This window comes from Garra rufa, chromosome 2 (assembly GCF_049309525.1).
Source record: "Garra rufa chromosome 2, GarRuf1.0, whole genome shotgun sequence".
In the NCBI taxonomy this organism is placed as follows: domain Eukaryota; kingdom Metazoa; phylum Chordata; class Actinopteri; order Cypriniformes; family Cyprinidae; genus Garra; species Garra rufa.
In genome coordinates this window covers 63,547,462-63,574,583 of record NC_133362.1, presented here as the reverse complement: position 1 = coordinate 63,574,583, position 27,122 = coordinate 63,547,462, and the positions used below count along the sequence as shown (strand labels likewise).

The window sequence follows — 27,122 nt, the reverse complement described above, 5'->3', positions numbered from 1 at the left end:
GCTGAGTTCTTGCTGAGTTCGCGCAGTTCTGTTAGGAACATGAAGTTTTAAACGGGCCGCTAGGGCACGTCCCACGATGCTGGGATCCAATGGCATTGCTGAAGGGGCGGGTCATGCCACCCCCTTTCTGTCCTGTAATTCCTTCTGGTACGTAACTTATTAGGATATGGATTTCTCTGCAACTTTTGTTATTAACTTCAATAAACTATTTCAATGCATAAAGTCAAAACAAAATATAATTTTCTCGTTCATTCAGACAAACTGCAACCGCCAAGATCATTCATCCCGTATCAAACAATAGTATATCGCTTGCATGCTAATACATTTGACAACTTCCTTTCCTAAAGGCCTATAATGCATAGATTAAACTCCAATCATCACAAAAAACACAACAGGCATATAAAAGAGAACATACTGTTGCTCTAATAGCAATACTAATAAGTTGATTGTCTCTTAAAGTTTGTCTTTGCAGTGTACGTATCTCTATTGAGAGACGGGGTGTTTTGGAATGTCAGAGGAGAGGGGGACAGGAAGTCCGAAAAACCATGTGAGTCATGTGTTGTGTCTCACAGGACCATGGTGCTACATTGGTGCACTGCTCTCTAGAATCACAAACACAAAGAATTGTTGATTATAGAATAGAATTTCGTGCCCATACGATGATGCATTTCTAAAGTTAATAACTCGTATTTTCCTCTATTTTGTAAATGTACATTCAAAACACTTTCTGTTTTTATACCTTGCCATTAAATTCACATAAAACTAGTTAATGCTGCTGATTCAACTATGTAAAGAATAAAGTATCTAATTAGAATATTTAATTCATTCAGATCTAGGATGTGTTTTTTTAGTGTTCCCTTTTTTTGAGCAGTGTATAATACAAACTATATAAATGTAAATTTTTCAAAATAAAAACTATGAGCATATTTATATACGCCTATACATAATAAATATACACACATATGTAAACAAAAACTTATTTTGGATGCGATTATTTGCTATTAATCGTTCATTAGTCGTTTACTTACTGTAAATAATAAATGCATAAAAATATAAATTAAACAATTTAATAAGTATTGAATAATAGTGATTTAATAATTATATTATATAATTAGCTGTTGTCACAATCTAGCTGAGTGGAGGAGTGGAGATGAAGCAGGAGAACCGGATTAAATGAATATAAACAGTTTATTTAAACAAAACACATAAACTAAATACAAACAAACAAAAACCGGGAGCAAGCAATGAACGCATGTTACAATACATCGACGGACCAGGGGTAGTGAGCAGACACAGACTTAAATACTCTGAAGACAGGGCGTGGTTACAAACAAGCTAACAAGGCTCGCGCCGTCTAACATCCATAGGGGAGGGAGTGTGGGTGCCCTGGAGACCATTAGACAGGGATTCAGGAACCAAAGGATACAGGGCTGGTCTCCAGGGCGGATCAGGGAGCTCTGTAGGCCATGGCCGGGTAACCAGTCCAGGAGGCCATGGTGGGTCTGTGGGTTCAGGAAGCCATGGCCGGGTCAATAGTTCAGGAGGCAATGGCAGATCTGGGGGCTCAGGAAGCCATGATGGAGTCAATAGTTCAGGAGGCCACGGCCGTGTAAACAGTCCAGGTGGCCATAGCGGGGTAAACCCAGGAGAGCACGGAGGGGCGCGCAGGAGAGCGCTCCGGCTCTGGAGCGGTGACTGGAGAGCGCTCTGGCGGCGCAGTCACTGGAGGGCGCTCTGGCGGCGCAGTCACTGGAAGGCTGGGCGGAACCAGCGGAGACTCTGGGAAGCAGGGTGGAACCAGCGGAGACTCTGGAAGGCTGGGCGGAACCAGCGGAGACTCTGGGAAGCTGGGTGGAACCAGCGGAGACTCTGGGAGGCTGGGCGGAACCAGCGGAGACTCTGACTTGACGGTAGCCATCTTGGGTTTGGCCAAGATTCAGGCTTGGTGGCCATCTTGGCCGGGGACTCAGGCTTGGCGTCCATCTTGGCCAGAGACTCAGGAACAACGGCCATCTTGGCCAGGGATTCAGGCTTGGCGGCCATCTTGGCCGGGAACTCAGGAACGGTGGCCATAATAACCATCCTCCACCATGACTTGTAACGAGGAATTACACAAATCGAAAACAAAATTTAAGAAATCTGCTACGGGACCGTAGCAATCACCAGGAGTAATCAAATTAAACAAACTATCATCATTTAGTCCCATCTGGAAACATGCGTTCACCATCTTATCACTCCATCTCACCAGATGGTAAACACTCAGAAATTCTTCCACATATTCCTCCAGCAAACGCTCACCTTGTTGGAGGTTCCACAGTTTGTCCTCAGCCCAGTTCATTTTCTGTTTTTTTTGGGTCCGTCGATCCGTCACAATCTAGCTGAGTGGAGGAGTGGAGATGAAGCAGGAGAACTGGATTAAATGAATATAAACAGTTTATTTAAACAAAACACTGAAACTAAATACAAACAATCAAAAACCGGGAGCAAGCAATGAACGCATGTAACAATACATCGACGGACCAGGGGTAGTGAGCAGACACAGACTTAAATACTCTGAAGACAGGGTGTAGTTACAAACAAGCTAACAAGGCTAACGAGGGGGAAATACAAATATGGGCATGAACAAACCAAATGGAAACAAAACTAGAGGGGAAGACAAGGACTTAACCATTAGAACTGGAAACATAGGGGGAAAAACACTAGGAGAACAGAACAAGACAGGACAAAATACTGCCAGCTGTTTGCTGAATTATTATTTAATAATTATATAACAAATGCACAAACATTTATTATCATATATATTTTAAAACTAGCCGTAGCTATGGTGATGATGTTATAACAGAATTAGAACGAACATTCTAGAGTAGCTAACAGAGCTAACTTTGCATTAATTGAGTTCGCGCTCACGTCCTGCATAGTGTTTGATTGCCCATTCAGCACTTTTACACATTTATAGCGAGTTATTCAAGTGAACATCGATTATGATGAGTATTAGGAGAAAACTGAGTTCTCTTAGCGCTCAGGTGTACAATTCCCATCCAAGTACACCCCAAAATTCAGCTCCGACACGGCGTTAAACCGTCAGCCCCTTAATGCTTGTGAGGAGGATGAGAAAGAAGAGTTTGGAGAAGGACAAGGCTACTTTTAGTGGTCCAAAGTCCAGTCAGTCCAGCTTTATGTTGCGTTCATGTGATATGGGAAAGATACCTTTCACTTGTGAAGTGGAAATTACCAGTGTTTAGTGTTCAGGTGCTTTTGTTGTCATAGTGAAGAGAAACATGGCGGACTCGGAATTTATCCTCACATGCTACTTGGGTAAAACGGTTATAAACTCCCTAATGCATCTGCTACAGGAAGAAGAGGATGCATCAATACGCAAACGGTAAATGATAGGCTGTATATCTTATTGATCATGAATAGTAGAGTTGTTTTAAAGACAATACTAATACGTTTAAATAGTGACGCTATTAAAATTCTTTATGCCCCAGAATTATGGGGGCTACAAACTAACTAACCAACTAAACAGCAGAGAACTTTTAACATCATGCAATGCTTACCATTCAGTATAGTTTTGTTGCTGTCCGCCATGTTGAAAGGTCAAAGTTTATCCCATCTCGGCAGCTCAGGTATCATAAAAAATTTCGAGCTTTCCAGTGGAAATTACAACGTGAGTGGGTGTTCATGTGCAATTTCAATGTCGGATTTTGGTATTTACCATAATTACCATAGCACATGAAGGCATCATTAGTTAAAGTGGACATGATGGCTAAAGGTGCGTTTAATGTTTTCAGATTTTGTACGTAGCGTATTTATTTATAATCAAGTTTTTAATAATATTTGCTGTTTTGTCTTATTTTCTTCGGTCGGTCTGGTGAAGGCGTTGACATACTGTGCGGTAGAGAGACAGATGTGACTGGTGACCGACGTGAAGTTTTCGTATCGGGAGCCTCCTTCTAAGTGGAAGAGGACGGTGGCCGAAATAAAAAAAAATGTGTGCAAGGCAACATAAGTTGTTGTTTTTATATTTTTTACAAGTGTCATGAGTAATATGATTTGTGTTTTATTTTTACTTAGTGTACTTTTTGTTAATATTTTTTCAGATTGGTGAGTTCACTGGGCGCATTGTTCATTTAAAGGCCGGATGGACAACGTCGAATTTCAAGGCAGACAGCTGGAAACACGGATCATCACTGTGGAGGATGCTGGCAGAAACATTCGACTGCAGTTGTGGGAAACATACATTGGTGTCATGTTTTTTGGAAAGACATAAATTCTACAACTTAAGCACGAGGGAGTTTAATGGTGAGTTTTTTCTGACCACCACACGTCAGACGACCATCGTAGAGGCCAGACCTTTGCCTGGTCTTGGAGTGATTGTGGCCTGTGACGTCAGAGACGATCCAATCATTTCGGTGAGCGCTGAGATCACTCGAGCGGACGTCACTGTATCCCGTACGTGCGGCAATTGCAGATCTGGTCTGATGGACTTTGAGTCAAAGAAAAAATTTCATCGGTGCGCGAAGTGCAATATCGTGCAAAAAAAATGCAATGTTCACACAGCCAGTGCTATCGCAAATGTCACTGTTGTTGACGATTGTGGAGTGCGGAGTGTGAGTATTAATAATTCTGTGCTGCAGTTGTATTTGAGAAACTGCGACCTGATTCATTTGCTGCAAGACGCACAAGATGTGGAAGAGCATCTCTTGGAATGTGGCAGTCTGAAATTGGACAATCAGAACTACAAGGTGGTTGCTATGCTGAAGACATCTAATGAGAGTCAGTCTGCATCTGAGGCATGCCCTCCTGAACCTGCTGTGCCTGCAACAGCTCAAGTGCAGTCTGTGGCTGCAGTGGCTGAACCGGGGACGTCGTCTGAAAGTGGTGAGTTGGACTTGCTGTTTGCAGAAGCTGAAGAGGGGTCTGTGTTTGCAGCAGGTGCACCAGGTACAGCACCGGAAGAAGCGGGACAGGAAAGTGAACTGGAGTTGTTGTGTGCAACAGTGGCAGCTGAGGTGGTCTGTGTCGAATCTGAGGTAAAGTTATGATTTGACGGGGTTCTTCTGTATTTTCAGACTGAATGCACATACCTTTAATGATTTAAGACAGTGTTTCTCAACGGGGGCGTTTGGAGAGCATCGGGAGGTGCTGAGAGCAATCATTTTGAAAACGGGGCACTGATGTTCTTGGGGGGCGTTTGGTTAAGACGACTTTAAACCAAAATGTATGAGCTGAAACTTGCAAAAGAAAAGGGTCTGCCACATCCCAACGCCGTTTCTACACTGGATGCATCAAAGCGCACTTTCTATATCTATTTGTCAACTTGTCTGTAGCATAATTAACACAGCCAATTCACCCTTAGCAATCACTCTCCCTATCCAATCAGCACAGGAAATATCCCTATAAATAACACAACAATCATACCTTCATCATCTCTTGTCTTGTCAACGCATTAGCACCGCAGGGCCGCAGGCCTTCAGCGAGTCTAGGCCGCGCTCCGGTCACCGAGGCTGCCAGCCCCCGCCCCCTTTTGTGTTCAGCCAAAAGTCATCCCGCCGTTCACAGCAAAAATCTCTTCCACAGCGTGTACCTTACCACACTCCCCTTTCTTTCCCATGGCCGGCAGTTCCCACCATCCCACTCCAGCATTAGTATCCCTCCGCTAATGATGCAAGCCCCAACGCCCGCTACCCCCCCCCCCCCCTCTCTTTTATCAGTCCCAGGAATCGCCTTTGCTAACAGTACCGCCAGCCACTTTCCCTTCTGTCCAAGCCTGCTCTCCCTTCTCGTTAGCTTCAGCGACGCCCCTGCCCGTTCCCCCAAATGCTTCAGATCTGGAACCACCCCCTGTACCCATTTCCATCAGGAACCAGATCCTATCAGGTGTGTACATAGACCTTTTTTCTCTTCTCTCTCCAATCTCTCCCTCATCTTCCAATCGCCAAATCAATTGCGGCGATTTTTCAGTCACTCTAAAAAATTCAAGTCACATTCCGTCACGTACTTTATCATTTGCTGAATTCATCATTGCCTTCACCCGCTATTCAGAAGTAATCTGCGCCGTCTTTCCCAACAGAAGACACAAGCTCAGCGACTATCTCACCATAATCGCTGAGCTCGCATTATCATACGGGGGTTCTCATTTCTACACTTACCACAAGCTTTTCGCAGCCAAGTGTGCCATTCGGATCGCCTAGTGGAACCAGTGTCCTTATTGGGGGCCTCTAGATTCCGAACTTCACAGCAGGGTATTTTTAGGCTGTTGCAATATTTCATGCGCAGTCTGTCGTTCTTTTTCTCACTCCACTGTCATTTGCCCTTTCGTCAATCCATCCATCCAACCTTCTCAGCCTAAATCCACCAGCCACGTCCCGTGCCTTATGGACACCCCTGCCACCACCACCCCCTCATTTTTCCACCACCCTTCCTCCGCTGACACCCAGGTATGTGCCAGCTTCAACCAGGGCAGGTGCACAAGGCAGTGCTGCCGGTACATGCACGTTTGCAATTTTTGTGACGACAAAAGCCTTATCTGTCCCAATCTCCAGTCCCGAATAAGTTGACCTCCTAATTAAAAAAGAATTAGAGGCGAACTACATGATTGGCCCCTTCTCCATTCCTCCCTTCAGCGTTTTCAGGTCAGCCCCATCGGCATAGCTACCAGAAAAATTTCAGGTAAAAAACAGTTAATAATCGATCTGTCGTCCCCGCAAAATTCCCTGTTTCCAAGCATTAACAGCCTCATCCCGCTCGATGAATTTTCTCTTCACTACCACGACATCGAGGTCGCCGTGCTTGGCTGGCCAAAGTCGACATCACCTCTGTCTTTAAAGTCTTGCCCATCCACCCAGATTCATCCACCTCAATTCCATTCTCCAAGCCGTTTCCCCCAGAACCCTCCGGTCTTACTCAACAGCATGGAAATGTTATAAAACATTTCACATAGCTTACAAGCTATCGTTTCCTGACTTCTCCCTGCTAGCTATTACTTCCTTCATCTCCTATCTCAACGCCATCAAAAACCTCCAAGTTAGCTCCATTAAAGGATACCTTAGCGGGATCCAATTTTTTCATAAACTTTTATACTGCTCAACTTTGACCCAAATTACCAATTTCCAGACTGCCCTACTCATTAAAGGTATACAAAAAACCCACCCCACCCGCCCAGACACCCGCCAACCTATAACGCTAAAAATATTATCCAAGCGCATCTATACCCTCCGCAAAGGCTACCAATCCATCCACACCACCCGTATGCTAGACGCCATGTTTATCCTGGCTTTCTTTGGCTTCCTCAGATGCTCTGAGCTCGCCATCATATCTAGCTTTAACCCAGCCATCCACCCAACCATCTCCGATCTAGCAGCGTTAGTCAACGAAGCCATTTCCTATTTTATTAAACAAAGCAAAACAGACCAGTCAAAGAGAGGCCATTTTGTTTACATCTTCAACCTCCAGTCGCCCATCGGGCCATTTCAAACCCTCCTAGCCTTCCTCCAGCTTAGGAAAACACAATCAAAAAACCCATCCGATCCCCTTTTTACAGACGACTCCAACCGTCCCGTCACCCGTTTCTGGTTTCAGAAGCACCTTAAGTCCATCCTACTCCTATCCGGCACCCCAGCTGATAACTTCTCCAGCCATTCTTTTCGAATTGGTGCAGCTAACAGCAGCCCAAAAAGGCTTCTCCCAGCAGTTCATCCAAACACTCGGTCGCTGGTCGTCAGAAGCCTTCAAGAGCTATATTGGATCAGACCATTCCCACATCAAAGAAGCCCTCCAGACTTTAATCAGCTAAAGCAATTATCCCAGTCCATCCCCATCCACCCGCACTATCCACACAGCCCCTCGCCAGCAATCCCACCAAGCATACCCTTTCAGTTCGGTCCTCTAACCTTTCCTTCGTATCCCGCCACAGCAATGTCCGCTCCTGCAGTAGCCTCTATAATTTTCCCTACAGCCACCACAGTGCCGCTATCTATAATTCCCCGCTAATTCAGCAACACCCTGCTGCTGTAGGAGCCTCTAGCCTTCTTCCCACAACGCTGCAGCAGCGCTTGCTCCCGCTGGTGCCTTTATCTATCACCTCCCTCTGCCGCAGCAGAGCCCGCTTCTGCAGAAGCCTCTAGCCCTCTTCCCCGCAACACAGTGCCAGCTCCCGCTGGAGCCCCTAGCCTTCTTCCCACACCGCTGCAGCAGCATCAGCTCCCGCAGGAGCTTCTAACCTTGCCTCCCACATCACACTAGCAGCTTTAGCTCCTGCAGGAGCCTCATCCACCTTTTTGTAATTCCCCACTGCTGCAGCAGTCCTCACTTCCATATGAGTTTTCCTATTCTATCTCAGCAGTACCCACAAGGGAGGAGCTCTTATCCAGCATCCCTTAAGTCCAAGCTTTTTGGGGGGCTATTTGGCTGCTGTCCTGCGATTAATTACTAGCCCTTTGGGGAGCGCTTATAGGGTTCGGGCCAGTGCTGAGCCCCGACCCCTCCCCCTGGGCAGGGGAGAGCCCCGGGCTCGGGAATAACTACCGAGGTTGAGGCCCTCCCCCGGACAGCACGCCAAATATGCACAACCTTCCACTCAGTTTATTATCTGTAAGAGGGAACTCCTGAAATGCGCAAATGATTTATGCAATGTTCCAGTTTTGAGCTTAAGTTAAGTTCGCATTTTTGGATGGAAACATAGCTATTGGTACAAACTGCTGGTTTCATCTGGCCAGTGGAGAACTGGTCCCCAGACTGAGCCTGGTTTCTCCCAAGGGTTTTTTCTCCATTTCTGTCACCTGTGGAGTTTTGGTTCCTTGCCGCTGTCACCTCTGGCTTGCTTAGTTGGGGACACTTTCCAGCGATATCGTATACTATTTGAACTGAACTGGATGATGATTTCACTGAATTCATTGATGAACTGCCTTTTACTGAAAATTTATTGTTTACAATAATGCGTTACTTACACGCTATTGTGCTTTTTTAAATACTGTGAAGTTGCTTTGACACAAACTGTATTGTTAAAAGCGCTATGTAAATAAAGGTGACTTGACATTCCCTTCAGAAACAAAATTCTGCCACTGTGTTCTCAGCGGCTCAGATGTCAGTAGTAAACGATGACTGATGTGTTCGCTGTTAAACCCAATAACTGTACCCCAAACTTGCTTAGGCAACATTCTGCTCCAGCGTTGAAATGATGGCCAACAGTTTACTTCTCACTGGGGGTGGGTCTGTGCTAAAAGCATAGAAGTGTCTATCAGCTGTCGTGGGAGTGGTCTGTCGGTGTGACCGGCATCTGAGAACGGCTCAATATGAGAAGGGGTAAATTATTTTACTAAATTAAAAGAAAACTACTGGGTGGATCTTTGTCATTCTAGGGTGGTTATGTAAACACACTCCCAACAAACATAGTGCACGTGGCACCCGATGACCCCTTTAAGCATCACAGACTATCTGGGCAATAATTGAATGAAAACTCTTCTTATTGACATTCTTTATCATCAGATGAGGCCAACAATGATAAATGTAAAAAACAAATTTAAAAAGAAATGTTAATCTATTGAATATAATTAATTTCTTTTTTTAATGTAAAGGATAAGGTTTAATATGAACAGTCAAAAACCCTCAGTGAGGCAAAGGCTAGAACATTAGCATACTTTTTTGAAAGTTCATCCAACTTTCACAATACGCTGGAGCAAGGGAACGAGGAGATGTGGAGTTCTTAAAAATAAAATAATATTTATTAACATAATCCAAAGGGAAACCAACAAGGAACAGGATGCCAGACACAGCCCTGCTGAAAAATACTGCGGAGGAGGCACTAAATGGTGCTCTGGAGGAGAATTGTGCATCAACTTTCATGCCGAAGGGAAAAAACTTGTTAAACAAAAGAGTTCATGAAGTGTCCAGAGCCTTTGACATACTCCAGTCAACTGTACATGACATTGTTCATCAGGTAGCAAATAAGATCATGATCATGAAATGAAGTGATTAGATTCCCAGCTGTTCACACCTTGCTAGATCTGCAGCTTTCAAAAATACTGTAGGTGGCATTGATGGCTGCCAAGTGAGAATCAAGCCACCTAGTGCAGATGCTCAGTGATACCTGAACTGCAAACTGTTTTACTCAATTCAGCTTCAAGCAGTTTGTGACCACAGAGGCAAGTCAAAAAAAAAAAAAAAATAAAATAAACAAAGGTCTTCCAAAACAGGCTAGCGTAACAGAATGCAAACACTAAACCAAATAAATAAAAAGGACACTATCAGTGATCAGTTGTAGCGCTGGAATCCGGAGCTCCTAGGGTTTTGGGTCATCCCGCATCCAGGGCATTAAAAAATGGGTCGTGGATGGGTAAGGAGGTTCTCACATAAGGTCCTCGCCCCGTCCATCACCCAACACCCCCAAAGCATAATGTTTCCACCTCCATGTTTGACGGTGGGGATGGTGTTCATTGGCAAACTTCAGATGAGCCTGTACATGTGCTTTCTTGAACAGGGGGACATTGAGTGAAAGATAAGGTCTGGTATGTTCACAGGTATCATCATGGATATACAATTGAACTGTGGAGCAATAACCTTTGGTGAACAACAGTCGAGATGGCATTCCAAAGATCAGTTTATGACCCCTTTCTCTAACTGCCAGGTGTGGAGGGAGATGTGCCACACTGTGATTGGATCTTGGTGGAGGAACATCCGGTCGGACATCCGGCCGGTTTCAGCGATACATCCGACTGAGCCGGTCCCAGTTTGTTGACCTGCTGTCCCGTGTCGGTGGGAGGATTTCCCTCCAAGACACTAACAACAGGCGCTCTATTCCACCTGCAGAGTGCCTGTCCATCTGCCTCCGGTAAGTAAATAAATTTTATTTATAAATAGTCTACTGAACATGCAGTTAACAATACAGCACTTCAATGAAATTACAACTTATATATGGGTGTGTGTGTGTGTGTGTATATTGCAAAAAATTATATATATATATATATATATATATCATTTTTTTTGTATAATAATGTATTATTGTATAATAATATAGTATAAGGAGTTCATGGCTGAGCCCTCCGCTGATGAATGGAGGACCATCGCAGAGGGCTTTGAGGAGAGGTGGAACTTCCCGCTCTGCTGTGGAGCACTGGACAGCAAGCATGTCCTCATAAAGGCACCACTCAACACCGGATTCCAGTTCTACAACTACAAGGGAACTTTCTCCTTAGTTCTCCTTGCTGTTGTGGACGCTGAATATTGCTTTCGTGTGATTGATGTCGGGGGATACGGGCGGATGAGTGATGGCGGGACTCTGGCCAACTCAGCCTTTGGTCAGGCACTCAGGGATGGCACCCTCCATCTTCCACCTGACCATCCTCTTCCTGGTGCTGACCACAGATGACCCCTGCCCAATGTCTTTGTGGCAGATGAGGCCTTTCCCCTCCGGAAAAACCTCATGAGGCCTTTTCCTGGACACACACTTCCAAGAGAGAAACTGGTGTTTAATTGCCGTCTCTCCAGAGACCGGCTGGTGGTGGAGAACGCGTTCGGCATCCTGTCCTCACAGTGGAGGATGTATCGTTGTGTGTCCTCCACAACTTCATGAGGAGATCTGCGGAGGCACCTGCTGTGAGGGGAACGGCTCAAGGGTCAGAGGACTTGCTGCAATGTCTCGGTTGGGTTGCAGCCAATAATTCTGCACGAGAGGCTCTGAGGAAGGCTCACGGAATTTCATGGCTCACTTTTCTGAGGTAGGAGCAGTCCCATGGCAACCGACCGAGTAATTGTTTTAGTATTATTTTTGTTATTTAGTTTTTTATTGTTTTTGTTTATTATAACCTGTGCTGTTTTATGTCTTTTATGTTTAGCTCTTGTAAATATGCAATATCACACATTGTCTGCCCTGAAAATAGCCTTTTGTTGCTGACATGGCAATAAATAAATAATACCATACCATACCCTTTATATATTGTAAATATTCACATTTTTTGAACCTCACTTGTAAATATTACTGTTCTTTCACCCTTAAATATTTTTTGTTTAAGTTTATATTGTTATAATTTGTACTGTTCTCTTTATATGTTTTGCTTTCTAAGTGTATAATATAAATAAACAGCAAGCCAAACTCTGTTCAAGTGCCAGGATATGAGCGCCTTGCTCCTTTAATAGTTAAATTTGTGGTTTACACAATCACTCTGCGTCCAATGAACCGAGTAAAACTGTAAATGAAATGAAAGAAATATAGAAAATTAACTAACTGGGTCCGTGTACGTTTTGTTCATTTCATTTCCTATTTGGAACGGAATAACGAAACATGAGACAAAGGCTCGTTTGTTCGTATTTTTGTTTTATTTAACAAATGGAAAACGAAATTTCGGCTTGATTTCTCATGTTTTGTTTGCGCTTTACAAATCGGTTTATAGTTTCCATATTTCATTCGCACACGTGGGTCGGCGCTGAAACGCCCCATTCATCTGATTGGCCAAATTACTCCGCCTTCAGTACGGGCTTTAAATTATGTGAGGCAGAATAAAAGCCAGTACTAATGCGGCGCAGAATATCCAGTTTAATAACAAACGGAAATAGGTTGCTGGGGACATAATTGGTGCTACTGCGACTTGCAAGCAACTCTTTAGCCTATATACAGTATGCTGACAGTGCAAAAAGTTCTGTTCATCTATAGATAAAAGTGAACTGCACAGTGGGCTGATGTGTCCGTGGTATACTTGCATACATTAATTTTTTTGTTCTCCTCAAATGGGAGTAGATGTAGGGGATATAATATACAGTTTGTACAGTATAAAAATCTTCTATAAAAATTTCCCATAAAACATTAAAATCTAACAACCCAATGTGTAAAACTTCTGTTCATTATCTGTGATTACAAAATTCCAATACACATAACATCGGGATGTGTCTGGAATAACCGTTTAACTGTGCAATGAACAGCACATCATAAAAGCAGTTTCTCACTCTTTTGAACAAGTTGTGCTTGGTACATTTATGCAATTGATTAGCTATTGATTTCATTGAGCTCAATTCAAAAAGTCCAATAGAAAGTGAAACCATAAAAAAGAAATGTCCTCCTACTAAAAAAGACAAAAAGTGTCTGTTTCGTTTTTAACTCAACTGGAAACTGTCTTAAAGTTCACCGTTTTCACACATCACATGACAAAAATCAAAAATGAGAAAATAAATTTAGGTTCGATCAGTTTGCAGTGTGTGTTGTGTGAGTGCGGGAGCGTGAGTTTTCGTGCAGTGTGATTGTTTGTGTGTGCATCTGCTGCGTGAAGCAGGCAGCGGCTGGTCGGTCAACCAATTTACAAGCCGGGGCACAAATCTTTGTAGCTTCAGCGGAGTTTTATCAAAAGAAGAGAAACTATAGCACCTGCGGCAGGCGAACCAGGCTGGACTTAAGTTGCAACCGGAATTAATGCACCACCAATTTTCTCCGATGTTTTGGCGTTCACACTCGGTCTGCGCAAGCAAACAATCCAACACCTTTGGTCACAGTTTCTTTCAGGTACCGTTTCCTTCACGTTTTTTTCCTTCCGCTCACTCCCAGACTTCCGTTTTAATTAGTGGGCAAGGTGCAAACGCCGGTATAGATTTGGATCCATATCGCCACAATATATTTACAAAGGCGAAAACGAAGGACGTTTTTGCTATAATATTAGTTAGTTTAAGTTCGTTTTGTATACACACAAAACAGTTTAAGTTAGTTTTCGTTTTTTATTTTATTTCAGTTAACGAAAATGCTTTTTCAATTCTAGTTTTAGTTTTTTCGTTAGTTTTCGTTAACTATAATAACCTTGGTGTGGAGACAATCCAGCTGCATGTGAGGCATTGACAATGTTCTTTGCATTATCAGCTGTCACAGGAATTGTTGCATTTTGTCTGTTCAACTTCCATTCCAGTACCACTTCCCTCGGCACTTCTGCTAAATGTTCACTTGTGTGAGCTTCATATATGGAGCCAGTTTGAAGTTTTCATTAGTCATTAAGCCAGTCATCGTTAATGCAATGCACTGTGACAGTCATAAAGCTCTGTGTTGCTCTGAAGGTCCAGCAATCTGTAGTCAAGGCTACTAAATGTGCACTGCTACGACCTTCAATAACTTTCTCCTTCACATTATTGTACATGGAGGGTATTACTGTAGCTGTCAGATGCGTTCTACTTGGGATTTCGTAGCGCGGTTCTAGCACGCTAATTAAATGCCTAAACCCAGAGTGTTCTACCACTAAATAAGATGCATGTCCACGGCAATAAATACTCCAACCGCGCTTCTAATTGCCTTTGCACGTGTTGAGTTACTTGGAAGTTTTATTCCAAATGAAGACGGGAGAGTAGTTTGTGTTCAATTGTCGGTTTAACAGATAAATCTGTTTTTGTGGTGCCTGCGGAGTAGGGATGGAACAAAAAATCGATTCACCTAACTATCGCAATTTTTTTATTTACGATTTTAAAAATCAATTTTTTTTAACACCAGAATCGATATTAATTCATATTAAATACATTGCTTTATTTTAACACTTACTTATAAACGTGGACGAAAGTTACGTCTTTTATTTCAGCAGAGGGCAGTGTGTTGTATCGGTTACATGATGTCACATCTCTTACCAGCAAACACAGCAAGAGATATACAGCCTGCACCATCACTAGGGGTGCAACGGATCGAAGATGATCCGTGATCCGTACATACCAGCCCCCACGGTTCGGCACGCATGTGATTCGCGGATTAACTGTTACATTTATAACCATCATAGAGTAAAGGTTTATAATTTGCACCTTTTCTTTTATTTAGCTTCTGATTGGTCGTTTTTAACCATTGCAGCAAAAGAGAAGACGCGCGCTGTTTTGTTTTACCGCTGCCTCACATACCAGAAGCGAGCACGCGCACAGAGAGAGAGAGAGAGAGATAGGCGCGATTCACACAGATTGCCCCCTTAACTTCTATTTGAACGGAAACGTACATACAAAGTAATGTCTAAATACCCGTTTTGGTATTCTGGTAAATACAGTCGGTCATGTCTTCAGTGAACCGAAACAGCTGAGAAAGAGACGAAGAGACGCGTGCCAGTATCAGTATTAGGTGCGTGCATTTGGCCTTAAAGAGACAGCATCCTATAAAAACCTGCAGTGAGAAGCACTAGTTATTTTACAATTAAATATTCAGTTTGTTATAAACTGAAATAAAATAGGAACAATGCTAAAATGTTTTTTTATTGTGTATATATTGTGTACTATTCACATTTTTCCACATGGTCTAGAGAGAAAGAAACAAAATCGCAACAGATTACAAAATCGAATCGCAATACTTGTAGAATCGGAATTCTTTAAAAAATCGCAATACATATCGTATCGGAACCGCAGTATCGGAATCGTATCGAATCGGGAGGTAGGTGTATCGTCCCATCTACTGCAGAGATGCCCTGCCATGTTAGTCATGCTGCCGGTGGAATAATGTGGTATACGTACATAGCAGAGCTTGCAAACTGTGTATTTTTTTTATTTCGACAACACGACGTTGTCAACATAACTCACTGGAAATCCAAAATACTTCCACACCAGCGACTTCAGTGAAAAAGGAAGGGGTTCAAGTGCTGGTCTCCTGTGTCTGCAGTTGCCATCCTATATTTTGGCTGTTTGTTGTAGCTGTTAGGTTGACTCGCAGCACTTCAACAAGAGTGTTTTTTTTTTCGCCTGGCAAGCCAAGCTGACGTGACATGGAGGCATGGCAGCATCAACGATTCCATTTTTTGATTCGATAATCGAGATCGAAATTCTTGCTCAAATGATTTTTATTTAAAATTGAAATCGTGACAACCTTAATTAACACACACTCAAGTATATTTCTAAATGGGAATAATGAATATCACACACATTTACAGTTTGATTTTATCTGTTGTCCAGACCATGGTTCACATGGTCATACTGCCAAGCAACTTCTCCTTCTGGTGAGTTGAAGTACTCTTAGTACAGTTCTCGGATATTTTGTGCCTCCACAGATGCCCGCTGCCCCCTAAAATGTTGAAAACATTGTAGTGTTTGCTCACAATCATAGGCGTCCTCTGTCATCCTGATCCTGGTCATTTGCATTTGGGCGTAAATAATTGCAAAATGCACAAGCAGCTTTTACAACTTAGTCAACAACAGCTGGTTGAACCCGTAAAGTTCTTTGGAAAACCCATAAGCGTTGGCTGAGGATGCCAAATGCACTTTCAGAGATGCGTCGTGCCTGAGAAAAACGATAATTTAAAACTTTCTTGTCTGTGGGGAGGCGGCATTCAGGGTATGGCCAGAGGAGTAATGACTTCAGCAGAAAAGCTTCATCCACCACAATGACGTTAATTTTTCCCACCTCAGGAGCACGTCGGAGTTCTCTTGGTGGTGGAACATTCAGTTCCATCTCTGAGTGACTTTCCCAGCACAGAATTGGCAAAAAGGCATATATAGGTATGCCAATTAGGCATTTTGTTAGGCATTACCAGTGCCATGTCGGTAATTTCGCCAGTGATAATCGCTTGGGCAAAAAATGTCTTGAAAAATGTATGTACTGTATGCAGAAAAATACAAAGAAAATAAAGGCTTTTAATTCAATTCCATTTAAAAGCTTTACGTAGATATTTAAAACAAAGCCTAAAACATCATGGCTTTCAACTATTGACGCTAAAATATATTTTTTTCTTATGCAAATACAAACAGTCGACCACAAATCTTGTTAATAAAATATAAAAGATAATGTATTAATAAAAAGGTACCATTTAATAAAGACTCAAAGCAAAATGATCATTAACTCCTGAAAGTAAAAGAGAAAACTAATGAGATTGATCTCTCTCCTACTAATTAACAAGTAGGAATGGGTATAAATATACATGCTAGAGACAGTATGTGTAAATCTGACAGAGATATACACAAAAATCAACTGATTGTTTCTGCATGACTGTGTATAGCAGATGATGCATAAAACTAGGGATGCACCGATACGAATCGGCCGATCATGCTTGCTCGTTTTGTCAGTAAAGCCGGTCCTGTAATCAGCGGTAAATGCCATCAGGTGAGTGATTTCACGTTGAGCCGTATATACTACACACAGCCGTTGTTTACCGACGAGCTGCGCAAATCAATGTTCATTATCAGTGTGAATGTGCGCAGCTCGTCAGTGAACAACGGCTGTGTGTAGTATATACGGCTCAACGTGAAATCACGCACCTGATGGCATTTACCGCTGATTACAGGACCGGCTTTACTGACAAAACGCGCAAGTGATCGGCCGATACGGATCGGTGCATCCCTACATAAAACGCTTCCCACGTGCGGTGAAATGATACGGTTATTGTGCAGTGTGGATCCTCTAATGTATTTTCAGATATGATGACGGCTTTAATCTCTTGTTGCAGTGTGAACCTTTAAAGTTTCTCTCCAGTGTGAATTCTCTCATATGTTTTCAGATATACTGATTGACTAAATCTCTCGTTGCAGTGTGAATCTTTATGAAGTTTCTATCCAGTGTGGATCTTCTTATGTGTTTTCAAATGTACTGACTGACTAAATCTCCTGTTGCAGTGTGAACACTTATAAGGTTTCTCACCATTGTGGATCCTCTCATGTATTTTCAGATATGATGACTGGTTAAATTTCTTGTTGCAGTGTGAACACTTATAAGGTTTCTCTCCAGTGTGGATCCTCTCATGAATTTTCAGATATGATGATTGATTAAATTTCTTGTTACAGTGTGAACACTCATAAGGTTTCTCTCCAGTGTGAATTCTCTCATGTTTTTTCAGACATGCTGACTCACTAAACTTCTTATTGCAGTGTGAGCATTTATGAGGTTTCTCTCCAGTGTGGTTCATCTCATGTATTTTCAAACGTACTGAATGACTAAATCTCTTGTTGCAGTGTGAACACTTAAAAGGTTTCTCTCCAGTGTGGATCCTCTCATGTATTTTCAAACGTACTGACCGACTAAATCTCTTATTGCAGTGTGAACACTTAAAAGGTTTCTCTCCAGTGTGGATCCTCTCATGTATTTTCAGGTATCCTGACTTACTGAATCTCTTGTTACAATGTGAACACTCATAAGATTTCTCTCCAGTGTGAATCCTCTTATGCCGTTTTAAATAATTTACTGAAGTAGAAATCTCTTCACAGTTAGAACACATGCATTCTCTGACACCAGTATTAATATTCTCATATACTTGCAACCTTTGTAGACGCCAAAAACTCTTACCACACAAATGGCATGAATGTGGCTTCACCTTTGTATGAACTTCCAAGTGTTTCCTCAGACCTGAAGCTGCTAAATACACTTTACCACATTGATCACATGTGTGCTTCTCTCTAGTGTGGATGTTCATGTGCTCCTTAAGGTTTGATGAGCGTGAAAAACTCTTCCCACATTGATCACAAGTGAATGGTTTCTCTCCAGTATGAATTCTCATGTGACGCTCAAGATCAGATTTTTTTGTGAAACTCTTTCCACACTGAGTGCAGCTGCAACATTTTTCTGCTTTTCTTTTCTTTAAATCTTTCTGTTTGACTTGAGAGCAACTCAAAGCTTTTTCTCCAGTTTTGAAATGATTTTTCTCCTCAACTTGACTTGATTCTTCATTCTCCTCTTTTTCTTGAATCGACTCTGAAATAAAAGTAAAAATGGTTCATTTTCAGTATTTGTTATAAGCTGAGAAACATGAACAAACTAACATTTGAGAGCAGTGCCAATAAGTCCTACAGATGGTGGCACCGGAAGCAGATTTGGTAGAGCTGGTGTGTGGGATATCAAAAATAAAAATAATTTAAAGGGGTCATATGATGTGGTTTCCTTTGGAGTGTTACAAGCTGTTTGTGCCTAGATAAGATTGGTGAAGCTGCAAAGCATAAAGTCTCAAAACCAAAGAGATATTTATTATAAAAGTTAAGACTTAGCCACAACTCCCTAAAACAGCTCGTTCAAACACATCTCCACTTCACGGTGTGAATAGATTAGCGTAACACCACCCATATGAATATGAATATGAAAAGTAAGATGGCGTAACTTGTAACCAACTGTAGTAGTGTTGCAGCGCAATGTTGTGGAGACGCAGTGCGTTTCATTGCAAAAGCGAACGTTCTTTGTTTGGACTTTCAAATGAGGACACAACAAGAAATCAGTGTTTAAGTTATATTTACAACACTGTTCTGGAACTGTAAAATGCAAATATTCTAAAGCCTTAAGGCTATAAAGTGGGCCAATCACAATTTTGCAAGGACAGTCTGCGCTTCTGACTAATGGCCTGTAAGAACATTTTCATATTTAAAGAATTCAGTACAGACTATTCAAACGCGAGTTTTAAGCAATGTAGAGTAGAGCTTGTTTCTCATTCTATGATCGCAAGTGCACACATGGTGTTATGTTTACACTGCGTGACAAAATGCATAAAAAGACAGTATGAGTAATTTTAATCAATCATCAAATTCAAGAATCAATATAAACAATAAGATATGCAACAAAAGCCTCATTTATAATGGGTTTTATCATTAGAGAGGATGTAGGCGACTATGTGTCAAAACGGGTGATTTATTGCCTGTCATAAAAATTCCACCCCCCTCCCCAACTGGACACCTGTTTTTGGACACCCCCCTACCCCTCCCAAAACTGTACATCTGTTTATCCGGACCACCAACTCAATGGAATTTATGGTTGTTTTCCTATTGTTTAGGGGGATGTGTATTTGAAACGGGGCCATGGAAAACTGTTCAAAACTATGTGCTTTTCAACTTTAATTGTGAAATAGTGTATATGTTTAGGAAACAGGGCTTAAGGGGTAGTTTTTATTAAAGTTGTGTTTTTCTTCACATATACAATAGAAACACAGGTAGTTTTGTATTTTCCAGAAAAACTGTGAAAACAAAATCTATGTTGTAGTCTGTAGCATTAAACCTTTTTTTTAAAAAACGTTTAAAAGTTTGAATAGTTTTTTTTTTTAGTGATTAAAGAGTTCTTGTAGAGTTCAAATCTTGTAGCATTACAATTTTAAAAGGTAGAGTTTTGTTACTGATACATGTGTTAAAGTAAAATAAACCAAATGTTGTAGGCTATAGAATAACAAAACTTTAAAAAGTTTTTTACTGATACATGTGTTAAAGTAAAACAAAACCTATGTTGTAGTCTAAAGCATTACAACTTTTAAAAACGTTTAAAAAGTTTTTTACTGATACAAGATAAAGGCAAAGTCCTGTGCATCTCGCACAGATCTAAAAAACTACAAAAATATCAGATGCAAACGTTAAGCAACAGCATAAGATACTTGACAAAAAAAAAAAAAATCTATGTTATAGTCTAAAGCAATACAATTTTAAAATGTTTAAAAGTTTAAATAGTTTTACTGATACATGAGTAAAATAAACAAAATATATGTTGTAGTCTAAAGCAGTACAATTTTAAAATGTTTAAAAGTTTAAATAGTTTTACTGATACATGATAAAGTAAAGGAGAGAGACCAGTGCATCTCACACTGATCTAAAAAACTGAAAATATCAGATGCAATCGTTAAGCAACAGCATAAGATACTTGACAAAATATGAAGTCTAGCATTACAATTCTAAAAACTTTTAAAAGTTTTAAAAAGTTTTTACTGAGACAATAGTTAAAGTAAAAGAAAAAGGAAAGATCAGCGCATCTCTAAGATAGGCCTACTTGTCGAAAGGTATGTTGTAGTCTACCATTACAATGTAAAAAACTGGATAGAGTTTTGTTACAAAGTTAATAAAAACTAGGTAGAGTTTGTTACAAGTTAGAAAATAAAAGACTCAAACACCTTACACAGAGTCCGCGACATCTCCTCGCTCACCGCTGACATTACTTACTGTAGAATGAAGTCACGCACGCAGCAGTCAAACCACACCCACCACCAGCCCCCCTGACACACACCGTAAGCTGAGACTGGTGCAAAGGTTTAAATGTATGGTAAAATAATTAAACAAATTAATACTTTTAAAAATCGAAGAAGATTTCTTATTTGAATAAATCGATGACATTTCATAATTGATGAAATCATTCCTCTGTTTAACATTAAACATTCCTCAGTTTTTTGTTTGTTTGTTTGTTTCATTTTAAAGCGCATGTCAGATTCCTTTCAAACAAACGCCGCCTAAGCCACAGGAAAATATTTATTTATTTATTTTATTTAGTTAATCACAGATACTCCTTTAATCTATCTTTTCATTTTTGACAATCTTAGAACTCACGGGACCACCAATTCAAAGGAGTTTATGGTCGTTCTCTTATTGTTTTAGGGAATGTGTATTTGAAACGGGTCCATAGAAAACTTTAATTGTGAAATAGTGTTTTGTAAAACTGGTCTCAAGGGCAGTTTTTAGCGGATGTCAGTTTCCTTTTAAACAAACGCCACAGGAAAATATTTATTTATTTCATTTAGTTAATACAAGTTACTATCTTTTTATTTTTTGACAATCTTAGAACTTATACGGTCTGTTAGGCTACACCAGCTGAGCCGTTTGTATGCATGTACATTAAAATATCCGAATGAAAGCAAATGCTTTGTTCCACGCTGCACAATAAAGGCAAGAGAGGATTCCGCAATTTTATTCCCGTACGTAAGACTTGCGGAGTGGTAGTTAAAACACATACACGCGTGTGTATTTAATAGTCTAAACTTAACAACATCATATAAATGTAAATATCTTGAATCACACACCCCAATAAACCAGAGAGGTTGGTGAGCGCAGTCTACGATCGCTGATGCATTCTTATCAGATCAGCCTACGTTGTAAAAACTCTTCTGGGGTTGCGACTCATCACCTAGGGGGGGTGTAGATGGGTCTACTGGCGCTGTGAACTTTGTTAAAAGTTTATGCCAACGTTAATTAAGAGGTCAAAGGATGTGCAGTGGACTTTTTTTTTTTTTTACAATACGCACCTGCGAGTGTGTTTTCTTGTGAACTCTGCCAGAAGTTTAGGTAAAAGTTCAGTAGGTCAAAAGATGTGTAATTAGCCTTTTAACAACACAGCTGGATTTGCGTGGGGCATCTGGTGGATTGTAACATTTAGGAAGAACACATCTTTCCTAATAAAAAACAGGTTTACAATGTGGATGTGGTGAATGTGTCTTTAAACTGATGTTCAGATTGAATAACAACAAGCTAAAATTAGCTGGAGGGCCACGAAGTTTGTTTTTAACAAACCAATCTATGCTAGTGGAAAATCTTGTTTCATTTTTACTTGTTTTTAGTTCCAGTTGTTTTTTCTTTATATTCAGTCTTAGCTCTTTCAAGTCTCAACACAAGCACAAACACTCACACAAACACAATGCACACATGCAAACTAAAACACAAACATACATGCAACTTGCGACTAAAACACAAAAAAGCAAACACTTGATGCAAAACACAAACACAAATAGCAAACATACATGCAACTAAAACAAAAAACGCAAACACATGATACAAACTTAAACACAAAACACAAACATACATGCAACTAAAACAAAAAACGCAAACACATGATGCAAACTTAAACACAAAACACAAACATACATACAACTAAAACAAAAAACGCAAACACATGATACAAACTTAAACACAAAACACAAACATACATGCAACTAAAACAAAAAACGCAAACACATGATACAAACTTAAACACAAAACACAAACATACATGCAACTAAAACAAAAAAAACGCAAACACATGATGCAAACTTAAACACAACACACAAACATACATGTAAACTAAAACAAAAAAAAACGCAAACACATGATGCAAACTTAATCACAACACACAAACATACATGTAAACTAAAACACAAAAAGTAAACATACATGCAGCTAAACACAAACACAAAGCAATCATACATGTGACTAAAACACAAACAATCCGTGTTAAAATGATGGCTTACACAAACCTTTTACAAATAAAAACGTTTAGCACCACATGATTATGGGAAGCAGTATGATTAAACAATGATGTAACTTTTGTTTTGAGATTTTTCTTTATGAATTAGACCTGAATTAGACTGAGATTTAGTTGTCATAAGTTTGTTTTGCAACAAAAGTATGTCTTAAACAAGGTGCTAAAAATGTCTCAGAATTATACAGACTTTTCTTTCTTTCTTTAAAAATGGTATTATTATTATTTATTTTTACACTATGATGTTTTATTTTTTGTAAATGCAAATAACTGTCTTTATAGTTTTATTTAATAAAGATTTGGACAAATGATTTATAGAAGAAATAATCAAATATTCGATAAGTCCATCTTATAACACCCCAGGCTGATGTGTCTTATGGTTTGTGATGACATTAATATCTTACTGATACAGATGTGTTAAGTTTCTATAGTTATAAGGCTTATAGTTTGCAGTAAAATCACAACTTTTACCTGAAACATTTTTCTTTCAAACTCTCTCACGCATGTACACACCTTTCACAGACACCCACAAACAACCAACAACATCCTTAAGTTTGTTTTATCATTTCCGAGGCCCGAGACCCTGATAGAAATATTTTACACCCAGTGTTAGGAAGTTTACTTTGGAAATGTAGTAGGTTATAGATTACAAGTTACCCTATTTTAAATCTAATAAGTATTTATAACTATTTCAATTACTCTTAAAAAAGTAATGTAACTGATTAGATTTGATTGCTTTTTGTTACTTTTCTAAGTATGTAATGTCTTCAACTGTTAATGTTTTGAAACCAGGCAGGGTTAACAGGTCTCAAGGATTTTCACTTGAATCGCGATTATAATAATTTAGTTTTATAGCACATCCACCACTAAATCAGACTTACTTTGAGATTGTTCTGAGCTTTAAATACACATTTAAAACCATAACAAGATAGTTTAATAGCTATCATACTGTTTTGAAATCAAATCTATACACAGCTATGACAGGAAACATTGGCATCTAACAACAGGCTGGAAAAACAGTTAAACTTATAAAATAAATATACATCAACCCAAAAAGGAAATAAAACAGTGACGAATAAGTGCATGTTCTAAACTCGGAAACATCGGTGTCTCATATTTTAAACCAGTCAATGCAATTTATGTAAGATATCAATCTTTGTAATCGTTAACATTTTCATGAGTAACTGTAATTTAACTACACATTTTTCCCAGTATTTTGTAATTAAGTTACGTAATTTAGTTAGATGTAACCAGTTGCTCCCCAATACTGGTGAAAGAGTTCATTAACCTCTTTAACGTTAAAAATGCGATCAATATCACTTAACACTAGTTTGACAAACAACGGTATGCTCATAAAACCAACCTGACCGAATTTGAAGCATCCTAACAACAAGTACAACCATTGCAGAAAGCACAGCAGTAAGATAAAGCTTTGAATGAGGTATTGACCAACTTATAAAATGTTAAACCTATTATTACAAGTTCCTGCTTACCTAGTTTTATGATGAAACTTGAAAATTTAGGCATGAGCTAACAATGGGTAATATACGCTCATACAGTGTTGTTATAAACCCCCCTTTTTGTGATCTGTGTTAGTGATCCAAAGTCTAAGTCTAATTCGTTTCTGCAAAATGATCCATTTGGACAGTTCGGCTCAATAAGCAGGTTCAAAGAATCGATTCATCGGATCCTTCTCGCAGTGATGCCACCACACACTTCTTTACTAACAACTCAGGATCATTTTATATCAGTGAAACATTTAAATAAAGTTAACTGTGTGAACGCGTATAGTCTTTTGTTCCTTTAAGTTAATGATGTCTGCGTCCGAAATTTCATGCACAGATCCTGCATTGTTTGTTTAGCTTAAATATTAGCTTTTAGTCAGTTTCAAAAGTGTCTGGCATGAAATGTATTTGTATTTTTAAATAATTACGGTAGTGTTAAAGGTTTAGGGCAGGTGTGTGTAAGCGGTGAAAACTTAAATGTGACAGTAACAGATGAGAGCATTACTCAAACACCTCACCACGTCAGCTTTTAATAAAATATACCACCGAATGTCGCTAAAACAAATGATGTGACAGTGTTCATCAAACTTTGAAATGAATAAGCGTACAAATAGAAATACATGGTCTGACAAAGATTCTCAGTGAAGATGAAGATTTCGTGAAACAAGATTCCCAGTGTCTGATGATTGTGTTGGAAGATATGTGTTTGACAAAGAGTTGCAGACTGGGAAACTCTATGTTTTGGAATCTTACAAAGAATATACATCCAAAAGTGACTATCTGCTTTTGACGGCCATAGACTGGGCATATTTCTACAATCAAATTTGGAGAGAATTTAATTTTGGTGACAAAACCTGGTACTTCATCCAGTTTAATGGATCCGTGCAACAAAGTCACCATACCACATATCCATTTCATCCTGTTGGAACAAAATGCTTCATGACCAAAATTACCTTATGTTGGTAAAAAATTAATAAAAATGCAACAAGCACTCTGAAACAAACCTTTTGTCTCAAAGCAGCGATGGTTCTGATTCTGATGAGTATGATTGCGACTGGCCTACTCCAGAGGACAACCCCTTTGAATGCTGCAAAACAAGGCTACATTTTGAGCATAGCGATTTACCTGTGTTGAACACCATTTTCTCAACGATAGACATGTTGTTTAAGTTGAGTTGAATTTAAGCATTGGTGATGATGAGTGTTAAATCGAGTGGGATATGCATCAGTATGTATTGGATGTATTGCAGCCTGAAAATCTATGTTCTCTGTTTGCACAACAATATTGTAAAGTACTGAGTCCTTTCCTCTGTTCCTTGCTGTATGTTTAATTGTTTTAATAAACACCTGTCTGATCAAATTTTCCCTTTGCCTCTTTTAATTCAAATTTTGTCATATGTTTAAAAAGTGTAAATATATTTTAAAACACATTAATTATATATTTAATGTATAGTGTTGAATTGATTATTTATCACATTTTAAATTTATTTGAAACATTTTAATATGGAATTGTCAGTAAAGTCTTTAACTGTACTTAACATCTTAACATTATCTTTGGTATGAAAAGTTAAAGAATAACCACCATGAAGCTTTATGGATCATGGATCTCATTAGAAACAACCCATTTTTTTTTTTTTTCAAATCTTTAAGCAAAATATCATAACTGGCTTGAGTGAAACTTATCTTGGGGGGCATGACCAATGTTTATGACTTCTGGCCACAACCCTCTTACACCAAACAACAGAGGGTGTGAGGGCGGATCCAACAGTTAAAACCCAACAACGGCGGTCCTCATCAACTCTTCAGTAATCGTGAATTGACCTGTCGCTTTGAGCATAACCAGGTTTAAAAGTGCGGATGGCGGCCCTACTGTGACATCTACATGGACCAATAGAAACTGCTTCAGCAACCAAGTTTGACTGAACCACAGCTCTGCTGCAGTTTTTTCTACTACTAATGCTTTGGGGGTTCTGACCCATAAAGCAAAAATTTTAAGTGTTAATGCACAAGGCCTGGACTGTCGTGAATGAAACAGTTAATCCGGATTCTTGGAAACGGCGACGTCTTGGAGAAAACTGAATTCTAAAAAGACCGTCTGAGACTACACAAAACCTGATGGAGCACAACTGTAGTTTCGGCGCTGCTGCGGATGATCAATCGAAGTGCAGCTGTGCCGCAGGAAAAATGTGCGGTGTAAAAGTCGTCGTAGACTCTGTTTAAACCGTATTACAGAGGACAAATGATCAAACTGATGAACACGGTCATCGACGATGAGTGTGATCCGAATCATGATTCTACTGGGGATAGTAAACGTATAACAAACCTCAAGAACGAAATGAAAATTGTAAGAAGCCTGAAAAATGAAGCAGGGCCCGATGTGACAGACATCTGTGTTAACCTCTGTATTAACAGCAAAGAGACAATCAGCGTAACCACCAGAGAAATTCTGGGTATGATGACTGCGCGTAAAGATGAGATTGGAATTGATGAAGTTCTCTATCTGTTTATGTGTATAACAGAATTATGTGTTTCACTGGTTTCAAAACATTATGAATCCATGAAATGTGAAATCGTTGATTCTTTTGTCGATTTTATACTTGGCAAAAACATATTGGCCTTCAGAGACTTTCTTTTGTGGCTAGACCACTGTTTGTAAGGGCAATTGTATCATTTTCTTGACTACTTCAATGTATGAATGTAAATTCAACAATATATTGCTGAAAAAAAAGGTTGAATCACTCTTTA

At 39.9% G+C, this 27,122-nt stretch overlaps 1 protein-coding gene across 1 annotated transcript in view; it reads right to left on the bottom strand.

Moving 5' to 3' along the window:
• Nucleotides 1-27,122, bottom strand: part of LOC141325671 (uncharacterized) — a 95,982-nt gene that overhangs the window by 25,437 nt on the left and 43,423 nt on the right. Inside the window, exon 2 of the mRNA XM_073834432.1 lies at nt 17,470-18,459. Within this exon, the coding sequence (XP_073690533.1) occupies nt 17,470-18,459 (990 nt within the window). The remainder of the gene's footprint in view (nt 1-17,469; nt 18,460-27,122) is intronic.